The sequence below is a fragment of the Primulina tabacum genome, chromosome 6, assembly GCF_025594145.1.
Source record: "Primulina tabacum isolate GXHZ01 chromosome 6, ASM2559414v2, whole genome shotgun sequence".
In the NCBI taxonomy this organism is placed as follows: domain Eukaryota; kingdom Viridiplantae; phylum Streptophyta; class Magnoliopsida; order Lamiales; family Gesneriaceae; genus Primulina; species Primulina tabacum.
The window spans coordinates 31426105-31439466 of NC_134555.1; the positions used below are offsets into that span (position 1 = coordinate 31426105).

Below are 13362 nucleotides of genomic sequence, written 5' to 3' on the forward strand. Positions count from 1 at the left end.
TTACAACTTTTCTGTTTACCACTTTTCCTAATTCTGAAGGAAAGAGGTGTTTCGGAAGCAATCTTTGACGGAGCTGTGCGCAGAGCGCGCCGGAGCGGAAAAAGATGTCCACCCGAGCGCCCAGCAAGTTAAGAAAACGTATTTTGGTGTTTGGGAAGGCATAAAATCAAATGGGATCATCTTTTTACTCATTTCCATTCTCTTTCTTTTCTCTCCATTGGTCTAGAGCTAGGGTTCTTCATTCTCCTTCAATCCAATTTCTTCCAAGACATTAATCTTTGATCGAAGCCTTAATATTTGCTTGGAAATGATATGGATTTCTTCTTTACACAATTGTTGGGATTTGAGTTTTCTTGAATATCCAAATTGCGGATCTTGATTCGAACCATTATTGAATTAATTAAGAATTTTGTACAGAAATTACTCTGTTTTGATAAATTATCCGAGTTATTGAGTTATAGTAGAATTCAGAGGTTCAAGACTTCTCACCTACACATTTCGATCTTCTTTTGGTAATATTTGAAAGGTATGTTACGTGAGGCCAATTGGAGATGCAAGCCAAGACATAGGGCTACAACTTTTCTGTTTACCACTTTTCCTAATTCTGAAGGAAAGAGGTGTTTCGGAAGCAATCTTTGACGGAGCTGTGCGCAGAGCGCGCCGGAGCGGAAAAAGATGTCCACCCGAGCGCCCAGCAAGTTAAGAAAACGTATTTTGGTGTTTGGGAAGGCATAAAATCAAATGGGATCATCTTTTTACTCATTTCCATTCTCTTTCTTTTCTCTCCATTGGTCTAGAGCTAGGGTTCTTCATTCTCCTTCAATCCAATTTCTTCCAAGACATTAATCTTTGATCGAAGCCTTAATATTTGCTTGGAGATTAGAAGTTCTTCTTCTCAAGAGTTTATAAGCAAGGTAAGAAAGCTTATTTCCTTGGTTTAGTGATTGAAGGGAAAACAATGTGTTGTTTGGTTTGAGTGTTGAGGTAAAGTTGTTAATATAATGATTGATGTCATTATTATTGTATGTATTGATATTTTGAAAAGAAATGGAATTGTAGTGGAGCTAACTCTTTAGCATGCACGTCACGTGTTTGACAAAATGATTCAATGAATGTTTTTATGTCATATTACAGTTAAGAAATGATATGGATTTCTTCTTTACACAATTGTTGGAATTTGAGTTTTCTTGAATATCCAAATTACGGATCTTGATTCGAAGCATTATTGAATTAATTATGAATTTTGTACAGAAATTACTCTGTTTTGATAAATTATCAGAGTTCTTGAGTTATACTAGAATTCAGAGGTTCAAGAATTCTCACCTACACATTTCGATCTTCTTTTGGTAATATTTGAAAGGTATGTTACGGTCGGTAACATACGAGGTAAAAGTATCATTTTTATTTTAAAATGAAACTCTATGGCTCGATGAACTATTGGTGATTTAATGATGATTGTTGTATTGAGATGAGTTGATTATGATATCGAAATGATGATATTGATTTGCATCATTACATTGCATATTGAGCCACTTTTTGATTTAGATTTGATATGGCGGAGGTCGCCTTGATTTATTGATTTGTTGGACGTATGGGGCTATAGTTGAGTTGGCATAGTGTATGCGGAGGTCGCTGCTATGGCCTGAACACTCTCTATAGGCGCACCATAGTCCTGGGATTGTAGACCACAGCACCCCACCCCGAGCGGATGAGTCGGTGGATGTTGCTGGGTGATTCTATTCCCTTGGGAACCCTATGACCAGATGATTCACTTGATCTTGAGATTTATTGATAGCCCACAGCTTCTGATCATGCATTGCATTATATTGCATTTTTATGAATTTTATATGAGATATTTGAAATTTTAATTCTCATATGTTATTGATTGTATCATACTGGGTTTATACTCACCGGCACGTCGGCTACGTCTTGTTTTCATGTGCTTGACGGTAAGTGAGACGAGGTTGGGGATGCCAGAGTCCAGCTCCAGGCGAGGAGATACGAGTTAGAGTGGGATTCTCGGGTCTTAGGAGCTATGTGATGATGCTTGGATTTCTTTGGTTCACTACTTTTTGTTGGCATGTTGAAAATTATATTTCAAACATTTGAGACCATTAAATTATTTTGACGATGTTTATGTGAATTTGTGAACCACAAATTACGTATTTATTAAATCATTTGGTTTGTTACAATTATAATTATTAGTATTAGATATCGGACCCGGGACCCCACATTAGGTGGTATCAGAGCGTAAGATATTTGGGAACAGGGTAGATCGAGTCAGTTTGAATTGCTTGATCATGTGATATATTTGTTAGCATTTTCATTGTGCTATGATGTGAAATACATGATTTAAATTGAGATATTATATTGTTGAGTTTTATTCGAGATTTTTGAGATTGTTGAGTCTCAAGAGCCAGAGATGATTGATACAAGATTGAGATGATTATGATATTGTGATTTTATATGTGTTCGATCTATTTTATATCAGACATGGCTACTCGAGGTAGAGGTCGTGGTAGACCTAGACAGGACATACCAGTGGCACAAGATCAGGGCAGTGCTACTCATACTCAGATGGATATAACTCCGACTCCGATGGAGATACTGTTAGCCAGATTTCAGTCTTTGCACCCACCGATGTTGAAGGGTACCGAGAATGCATTAGAGTGTGAGAACTGGTTGGAGAATATGGATCAATTATTTGAATCTCTTGAGTATCCAGATGATCGTAGAATCAAATTAGTTGTTCATCAGTTATTGGATGTTGCTAAGAGTTGGTGGATAATGACCAAGAAAGCTTTAGAGGGTCGAGGTACGATTTTTACCTGGGATATTTTTAAATCTGAATTTTATCACCGTTTCTTTCCTACCTCTTACAGAAAAGATAGGGGAGCCGAGTTTGCAAATTTAAAGCAGGGAAATCTGAATATTGAGGACTATGTTGCTAAGTTCTCGAATTTACTGAGATTTGCTCCTCATGTAGCATCCGATGAAGAAGCTAAGGCTGATCACTTCATAAATGGTCTTAATCCTGATATCTTTACCCTGGTTAATACTGGAAGGCCTAACACTTTTGCTGAGGCTCTTGATCGAGCCAAGGGAGCTAAAACTGGAATCATTAGGCAGAGAGGTTCTCAGTATTCGCAACGACCCCAACAGCCACAGTTCCGACAGCAGTTCACACAGGGTAATAGTGGCAACATAAGAGAGCAGTTTAGGGCTAGAGGGAAGCAATTTAAGAGGCATGGCAGTAATTTTTCGAATTCTAGTGGATCGAGACAGTCTGGTTCAGTTCAGAGCACTGGTTATTCAGGCACAACTTGTGGTCAGTGTGGTGGTAGACATTATACCGATCAGTGTAGAGGAATCTCGGGAGCTTGCCACTTGTGTAACCAGGTGGGACACTATGCTCGAGTGTGTCCTAATCGTGGCAGTGAAATATCTCAGAGTGGGAGATCATCGAGACAGACACCTCACCAGAATCTTCAGACCCCTACAGTTCATTCTTATCAGCAATCAAACCAGTCAGATCAGAACCAACATAGTGGTGGCCACAGGGTAGGACAACCACCTAGACAGCAGGCTCGAGTTTTTGCACTCACTGAGGATGAGGCACATAATGCTCCAGATAATGTTATTGCAGGTAATTGTTTTCTTTCAAGTTATCCTACTTATGTTTTGATGGATACTGGTGCATCACATACTTTCATATCTGAGCACTTTGTCACATTGCATTCGTTGCATTCTATACCATTATCATCTACCTTATCTATTTCTACTCCACTTGGCAAAGTGATGAGGTCAGCTGAAATGATAAGTGGTTGTGAATTTCGTTATGAGGATAATGTCATTGAGCTTGATTGTATTATATTGGAGATGTGTGATTTTGACTGCATAGTTGGTATTGACATGTTGACAAGATACAGGGCTACTGTAGATTGTTTTCAGAAAATTGTTACGTTTAGGCCTGATATGACAGATCACTGGACATTCTATGGTAAAGGTTCTCGAGCTAAGATTCCTTTGATATCTGTTTTGTCCATGACTCGTTTGTTGCAGAAAGGAGCCGAATGTTTCTTGATTTATGCGATTGATATTTCAAGGTCAGTACCTAAATTGGCAGATATTCCAATTGTTAGTGAATTTTCAGATGTATTTCCAGATGAAATTCCAGGATTTCCTCCAGTCCGAGAGGTTGAGTTCAACATTGAGTTGATGTCAGGTACACAGCCTATTTCTAGAGCTCCTTATAGGATGGCGCCAATTGAACTGAAGGAACTAAAGGAACAACTTGAGGATCTATTGGCTAAAGGATATATAAGACCAAGTGTTTCACCTTTGGGTGCTCTGGTTTTATTTGTGAAGAAAAAAGACGGGTCTATGAGGCTTTGTATCGATTATAGACAGTTGAATAAAGCCATAATAAAGAATAAGTATCCTTTGCCAAGGATTGATGATCTCTTTGACCAGTTGCAGGGTTCTTCAGTATATTCTAAGATTGATTTAAGATCCGGATATCATCAGTTAAAAGTTAAAGAGGCAGATGTGCCTAAGACTGCTTTTCGTACCAGGTATGGACATTTTGAATTTTTGGTTATGCCTTTTGGGTTGACCAATGCACCTGCGGTATTTATGGATTTGATGAACCGTGTGTTTCAACGGTATATAGATCAATTTGTTGTGATCTTCATTGATGATATTCTTATTTATTCAAAATCTGAAATTGAGCATGCCGAGCACTTGAGAGCTGTTTTGCAAATTTTGAGAACTGAAAAGTTGTATGCTAAATTATCGAAATGCGAGTTTTGGTTGGATAGAGTTGTTTTCCTTGGACATGTGATTTCAAGTGCAGGTATATCAGTTGATCCGAGTAAAGTTGAGGCAGTCATTAATTGGTCTAGACCGACATCAGTTCCTGAGGTACGTAGTTTTATGGGTTTGGCAGGCTATTATCGCAGATTTATTGAAGGATTCTCACAGATTGCGAGGCCAATTACCCAGCTGACACAAAAGAATGTACCAATTATTTGGTCGCAAGCATGTGAGGCTAGTTTTGTTGAACTTAAGCAGAGATTGACTAGTGCTCCAGTTCTGACTATTCCATCAGGTGTAGGAGGATTTACAGTGAACACTGATGCTTCATATCAAGGATTGGGATGTGTATTAATGCAGCATGGCCGTGTTGTTGCCTATGCTTCACGACAGTTGAAGCCACATGAGTTTAAATACCCAGTGCATGACTTGGAACTAGCAGCAGTGGTTTTTGCCTTAAAGATTTGGCGTCACTACTTGTATGGGGAGAAATTTGAGATATTCACTGATCATAAGAGTTTGAAATATCTCTTTTCACAAGCAGAGATGAACATGAGACAGAGGCGTTGGTTAGATTTGTTTAAAGACTATGATTGCGAAATAAAATATTATCCAGGAAAGTCTAATGCAGCAGCCGATGCTTTGAGCAGAAAAGTATGCAATATGTCCTTGATCACTAGCAGTGTATCTGACTTAATAGAAGAATGTTGTCTTTCTGGTTTGGATTTTGTGGTAGATACTCAACCTGTAAGAGTATTTATGATTCAGTCAGAGCCAGAGTTGTTTGTAAAGATTAAAGAGGCTCAAATGTTAGATCAAAGCATTCAGAAATCAGTTGAACTCGTCAGATCAGGACATCGATCAGAATTTCAGGTCAATAATGATGGTATTTTGTTTGTGAATGATCGTACTGTAGTTCCTAATATTTCAGATTTGAGGATACAGATTTTGCGTGATGCTCATTGCAGTAAATTCAGTGTACACCCTGGAAGTAAAAAGATGTACAATGATTTGAAGAAACAATTTTGGTGGAAAAGAATGAAATCTGGCATAGCAGAATTTGTATCTCGTTGTTTGAATTGTCAACAAGTGAAAGCAGAAAGAAAGCGACCAGGAGGTCTTTTGCATAGCCTTAAGGTTCCAGAATGGAAGTGGGACCATATCACCATGGACTTTTTCACGAAATTGCCGAGGTCGTCGAGGGGTTGCGATTCAATTTGGGTTATCGTTGATAGATTAACCAAGTCTTCATGTTTTATTCCTTATCAGATGACATATAGGCATGATCAGATGGCTAGATTGTACATCAGAGAAGTTTTGAGATTGCATGGTGTGCCTAAGTCAATTGTAACAGATCGTGATCCCAGATTTTCTTCTCATTTTTGGCAGAGTTTACAAGAGGCCCTTGGTACTCGTTTGCATTTGAGTACAACCTATCATCCTCAGACAGACGGACAGTCACAACGTACTATTCATACATTAGAGGATATGCTGAGAGCTGTAGTGATGGATTTTGGTATTGGTTGGCAGGATTCGTTACCACTTGTCGAGTTTTCTTATAACAACAATTATCAAGTGAGCATTGGAATGTCACCATTTGAAGCATTATATGGCAGGAAGTGTCGATCTCCTCTGTATTGGGACGATTTATCTGAAGCACCAATTGTAGGACCTGATATGATAAGAGATATGACAGAGAAGGTGAAATTGATTCAGAGTCGTATGAGAGCTGCTCAGGATAGACAGGCTAAGTATGCGAACATCAGGAGACGACCGTTGATTTTTGAGAAAGGTGACAAAGTTTTTCTGAAAATATCTCCTTTTCGTGGTACAGTTCGATTTGGAAAGAAGGGTAAATTATCACCGAGATTCATAGGTCCGTATGAGATTTTGGAACGTGTTGGTGATTTGGCTTATAGATTAGCTCTTCCTCCTGCGTTATCAAGTGTTCGTGATGCTTTTCATGTCTCCATGTTGAGGAAATATCATCCAGATCCTTCTCATGTACTTCCACTCGATGAGGTTGAGTTAGATCAGAATTTGAGCTACATTGAGAGACCGATTCAGATTCTAGACAGAAAAGATAAACAACTCAGAAATAAATTGATACTATTAGTTAAAGTACAGTGGAGCAGACATGGTGTCGAGGAGGCAACTTGGGAATTAGAAGATAAAATGAGACAAAAATATCCAGAGTTATTCAAATGAAGTATGCTTCTATTCTCGGTTTTATTTTCATTATTGATTATTACATTTTAGACTTGAAAGAGATGATTGATTTCGAGGACGAAATCTATTTTAGAGGGGAGGAATTGTAATGCCCGAATTTTGAAAAACGTGGCAGTAGAATGGAATAGATAATAGAGGGGTAGAATCAAAGGTGAAATTTGAGCTAAATAGGTAATGGAAGTGCAGAAACGGTATGAAAAATGTGGCAGTAGTTGTGGTTTCTAGCTTAATGTTTTGTATATTAATCCAATTTATGTGAGGCTAATTTTATTAGAAATATAAGACATAAGGCTATAACTTTCTTGTTTTAAGTTTTGTTCAAATCATTAGGGAAGACGAGCCAAAAGCGCCCTGAAGTGTGTCGTGCGTATCGTCGTTCCTACAATAACACATGTTGGGAGATTGAGCATAACTTTTTACTCAGACCTCCAAATGACATGAGGTTAATTGGAGATGCAAGCCAAGACATAGGGCTACAACTTTCTTGTTTACCACTTTTCCTAATTCTGAAGGGAAGAGGCGTTTCGGAAGCAATTTTTGACATAGCTGTGCGCAGAGCGCGCCCGAGCGAAAAAAGATGTCCGCCCGGGCGGGCCTTGTTCGTAAATTTTATATTTATGGCCGAGAGTTCCGCGCCTGAGCGGAAAAAGATGTCCGCCCGAGCGCCCAGCAAGTTAAGAAAACGTGTTTTGGTGTTTGGGAAGGCATAAAATCGAATGAGATCATCTTTTTACTCATTTCCATTCTCTTTCTTTTCTCTCCATTGGTCTAGAGCTAGGGTTCTTCATTCTCCTTCAATCCAATTTCTTCCAAGACATTAATCTTTGATCGAAACCTTAATATTTGCTTGGAGATTAGAAGTTCTTCTCCTCAAGAGTTTATAAGCAAGGTAAGAAAGCTTATTTCCTTGGTTTAGTGATTGAAGGGAAAACAATGTGTTGTTTGGTTTGAGTGTTGAGGTAAAGTTGTTAATATAATGATTGATGGCATTATTATTGTATGTATTGATATTTTGAAAAGAAATGGAATTGTAGAGGAGCTAACTCTTTAGCACGCACGTCACGTGTTTGACAAAATGATTCAATGAATGTTTTTATGTCATATTACGGTTAAGAAATGATATGGATTTCTTCTTTACACAATTGTTGGGATTTGAGTTTTCTTGAATATCCAAATTGCGGATCTTGATTCGAACCATTATTGAATTAATTAAGAATTTTGTACAGAAATTACTCTGTTTTGATAAATTATCCGAGTTATTGAGTTATAGTAGAATTCAGAGGTTCAAGACTTCTCACCTACACATTTCGATCTTCTTTTGGTAATATTTGAAAGGTATGTTACGGTCGGTAACATACGAGGTAAAAGTATAATTTTTATTTTAAATTGAAACTCTATGGCTCGATGAACTATTGGTGATTTAATGATGATTGTTGTATTGAGATGAGTTGATTATGATATCGAAATGATGATATTGATTTGCATCATTACATTGCATATTGAGCCATTTTTGATTCAAATTTGATACGGCGGAGTTCGCCTTGATTTATTGATTTGTTGGACGTATGGGGCTATAGTTGAGTTGGCATAGTGTATGCGGAGGTCGCTGCTATGACCTGAACACTCTCTATAGGCGCACCTTAGTCCTGGGATTGTAGAACACAGCACCCCACCCCGAGCGGATGAGTCGGTGGATGTTGCTAGGTGATTCTATTCCCTTGGGTACCCTATGACCAGATGATTCACTTGATCTTGAGATTTATTGATAGCCCACAGCTTCTGATCATGCATTGCATTATATTACATTTTTATGAATTTTATATGAGATATTTGAAATTTTAATTCTCATATGTTATTGATTGTATCATATTGGGTTTATACTCACCGGCACGTCGGCTACCTCTTGTTTTCATGTGCTTGACGGTAGGTGAGGCGAGGTTGGGGATGCCATAGTCCAGCTCCAGGCGAGGAGATACGAGTTAGAGTGGGATTCTCGGGTCTTAGGAGCTATGTGATGATGCTTGGATTTCTTTGGTTCACTACTTTTTGTTGGCATGTTGAAAATTATATTTCAAACATTTGAGACCATTAAATTATTTTGACGATGTTTATGTGAATTTGTGAACCACAAATTACGTATTTATTAAATCATTTGGTTTGTTACAATTATAATTATTAGTATTAGATATCGGACCCGGGGCCCCACAAGGCCAACTGCTGGTGGTTGTTGTTGTGCATCTTCATCATTGCGGTTGTTGTTGCGGTTGCCGTAGCGAGGATTGCAATTGTTTCTAACTGGTCGTCCGTCCATTTCCTACAATTATGAAAGTTCTAAGGTTGATGGCAAAATAGAGACTAAACAAGGTTGATGGCAGAATAGAGACTAAACAAAGGAAGTAAAATGATTGAGTAATTGCTCAAAATTCAATATGAAACCAACGGATAGAAATAAATTTTTATTGATTTCTCAAGAAAGTGCAATTACAACTATTGATTTCTCAAGAAAGTGCAATTACAACTAACCATCGAAAATGCTAACAGAAATGTAATTGGAACGAGTGTTATTACAAAGAACTACTACTGATGGTCTAATCTATCACTTCTTTTAATCCCGAATCCATAGGATCCTCTTCGATTTCTTCATCTTCTTCGGGATCCTCCTCAGGTTCATCTTCATGGTTGGCTATTACTTCTTCTAGATGTTGAATATGACCATGCAGAACTGCATTCTGGTCGCTAAGAACTTCAACAGTGTCCTGTAGTTCTTGAATCTGAGCATCAGTCTGTTCACTATACTGATTATGCTGGTAAACAAGTTGGTGATTTTGATCCTTAAGCACTTGGATCTTCTCAACCAAGGTATCACGTAACTCGATTAACTCTGCAACAGTCTCTTGGGATATTTCGAACTCCTCTTGAGATTTCCTATTCCTCTCTTCTGCCTCATGCAGATAGTGAGCATATCGTTGAACATCACTTCTTAAGTGTTCTGCTCGACGCTCTAATTCATCTTTGTCCAGCTCTAGACAGTAGTTATGTTCCTTTAGTTTCTCTAGCTTCTTCTCTAAGCTCTTAATGTAGCTACTCTGGTCAGCCATATCCTACATCCAAAACATGAGAGTGAAGGTTTAGAAATGATCTCAAGAGTACAAGTCGAACTATAGACAATTACTGGAATGAACAGAATCAGTACAGCCTATAACATTCAATGGAAGAAAATAGCTCAAAATTTTTCGGTCTCAGAATCTTGTGAAAAATCTACTAAAAATCCTTCACATCAAGAACATGAAGTGTACCAAATTTGGTGCAAAAATACTAAGCCGTTTGGAAATGAAAATTCCTCAAAGTTTCAAAAATTTGGAAAATTTTTCGGAAATGATGATATCCTTATCTAAACGAAGGATTTTGGGGTTTGTCGGCGGTGCTAGTACAAAATTTTGTTTAAGGTTAGGTTCTGCTCGTCGAGGACTTTCCAACCGTATCTTTTAATAGTAAAAATTCTTCCTGGATCAAAAGTTATGGCCGTTTGAAGTTTGTGCGAAAAACACCTCAACTTCCATACAATCTGCAAGGCCTACTGCATGCGCCTACTGGAATTCACTTCCTACTGAAATTCTGATGCTAATGCAGTCAAGTCTGCTGCTCTTCAGCATTGTTAAAACCAGTCTGCTGCATTTCGATCTACTGATTTTCATCTGCTGGTTCTGGTTCCAGACTATTGGTTTTGATGCTACTGTTTTTCGGTTATCTGCTGATTTCGGTCTACTGATTTTTGCCTACTGATTTTTTTTTCACTTATTTCAGTAGTCTATTACAGTAGCTTATTTTCAGTAGTCTATTACAGTAGTTTATTTTCAGTAGTCTATCTCAGTAACTTTCAAGACTTATTTTCAGAAGTCTATCAGAACTTATTATTTCTAGTTCCTCCTCCCCAGATTATGAAACCTGGTTTGCTCTGACACCAGTTCAATGTCACGTCCCGGGACGGGGGTTGGTCGACACCGGTATTGCTCTCAAATTTACATTCGACAGCAACAACCTTTAGAAGTACAAAATTCAGAAACCAGTCTTTTTATTCATAATACTCAATAATCCATTATCTGTTACAACTCAAATACTAATGTTTTACAGCGGCAATGTAAAACCATACATAACAGTATCTTAACAGATGCAGCGAAAATAACATAAACTAGAATCAGAACTGAGAAATGGCAGTCTTCTTCACCAGCCCCAAAACTGAATCTGCTCTTCTTCTTCTAATATTTCTTCCTCGTTCTTATCTGAGATGGTTTTGATGGGTAAGTGATATGGTTGTCACTCAATAAGTGGGGCGAGAATAACTCACAGTTTTCGAAATCATTTTCAACAGAAACAATAATACAAATAATATACAGAAAACTCTTCTTTTCATAACATAAATCAATATTCAGAACAGAAATCAGAAATTAACAAGTAAGTAAGCACTGAGCACGTTTGTGAATTTTCATGGCTAAACTGATATCAGTCCCTTATATGTTCTCTCCTCTAAGGGGTGAGGCCAGAATAAGAAATCAGAATTCAGAAATGTTCAGAATATATATTCCTACCATTAGTTCACTAGGTTTCAGTGCTTCAAAATCATAGATCATAAATATATAAAACATGAATTATCAAACTGATTTCAAGATATTTATACATACGCCCACTTACTGTAATTTGCTATAAGGTTTCGGTAGAAGTCTAGAATCTGCTTGTTCTTGCCACTGGTTTCTAATGCTCGAAAATAAGCACTCTCTTAGCTCGAAAATTCAAGTGATAATCTCAAGATTTGTGTAACACCAATTCAGAGGTTTGAGGGTGTTATTTACAGGCAAAATTCTGACTTTTAGCCTCCCCATTTAATGGCTATAATCTGAAATTAACACCTTTTATTCCATGTTAAATGCTTCAGTTACAAATCATAAGCTGAATCAGTAACTGTCTGCTGGAATCTCGCTCTTCTGCTGCTGGATTTTACTTGTTGTCTGCTGCTGGATTTTAATCTGCTCGAAAGATACCAGCTTCTGAATTATTAGCGTTTGTTGGAAATTTTGCATTGCTACTGAAATTTCGCTAGCCGCTGCAAAAATGCTAGCTAGTGCTGGAAATTCTGGTTCTAACATGATCACCCAATTAGCATTGTAGCCCTTCGTCGTTTTTGGCATACCAACCACGAAGTCCATCATAATATTCTCCCACTTCCACTCAAGAATAGGGAGTGGCCTCATCAACCCTGTTGGTCTCTGATGCTCTAAATTCAACTGCTGACAAGTTAGGCATTCCGATACAAACTTTCGAATATCTCTCTTCATGCTCGGCCACCAATAGAGTAGTTGTAGGTCTTTGTACATCTTTGTACACCAATAGGCACCCATAAACGACCTCTATATTTGACAATGATGTCCTCCAAGAATACAACTGCTGCCCCTCGATTCATCCCTCTACTTCTATTTCTGCAACTGCTCATCAGTAGCCTGCTCAATACGAATGTGGTCTCTCAGAGTAGACTGCACCATCAAAGTAGATAATCTCGGTGCATAGCCACTAACATAAATCTCAAGGTCTAACCTCTGAATCTCTGTCTGGAGAGGTTTCTATATTACTAAATGGCCTACTCTATTGCGGCCTTTCTACACAATGATTCGGCTACGAAATTAGCTTTTCCCGGGTGGTAGCTAATGTCACCATCATAGTCTTTAACCAGCTCCAACCATCATCTCTGCCTCATGTTCAGCTCCTTCTGAGTAAATAAATACTTGAGGCTCTTGTGATCGGTGAAAATCTTGCATTTCTCATCGTACAAGTAATGTCCCCAAATCTTCAGTGTGAAAACTGAAAACAACTGCAGCTAATTCAAGGTCGTGCGTTGAATAGTTCTTCTCATAATTCTTCAGCTGTCTTGACGCATAGGCGATAACCTTATCGTTCTGCATCATCATGGGGCCCAAACCGAGCTTCGAAACTTCGGTGTATATCACATAATTCCCTTGCCCGGAAGGCATCGCTAGAACTGATGCTACAGTAAATGCTTGCTTAAACTTCTCAAAACTGCTCTGACACTCGGCACTCCACACAAACTTGACGTTTTTGTTCGTCAGAGCTGTCAAGGGTACTGCAATAGATGAAAAGCCCTTGATAAAATTGAGATAATATCCGGCCAGGCTCAGATACATTCTAGGTACTGACCGCTCCTTCACAGCTTCGACCTTAGACGGGTCGACCTCTACTCCATCCTTCGAAATAATGTGGCCTAAGAACACTTCCTTCTCCAACCAGAACTCACATTTGCTGAACTTATCA

General features: G+C 38.3%; 1 protein-coding gene across 1 annotated transcript; it reads left to right on the plus strand.

Moving 5' to 3' along the window:
* Positions 1-434: 434 nt before the first annotated feature.
* LOC142550162 (uncharacterized) lies at positions 435-4084 on the plus strand. The gene is made up of 3 exons (XM_075659400.1): positions 435-526; positions 2492-3245; positions 4063-4084. The coding sequence occupies exons 2-3, from the start codon at positions 2494-2496 to the stop codon at positions 4082-4084; spliced, it is 774 nt and encodes a 257-aa protein (XP_075515515.1). The 5' UTR covers positions 435-526; positions 2492-2493.
* The last annotated feature ends 9278 nt before the right edge of the window (positions 4085-13362 follow it).

Coding starts and splice junctions, on each gene's coding strand:
- LOC142550162 (XM_075659400.1), top strand. CDS start 2,494: ATGGCTACTCGAGGTAGAGGTCGTGGTAGACCTAGACAGGACATACCA. Junction 3,246..4,062: donor AGAGGGAAGCAATTTAAGAG/GCATGGCAGTAA, acceptor CGTTTGTTGCAG/AAAGGAGCCGAATGTTTCTT.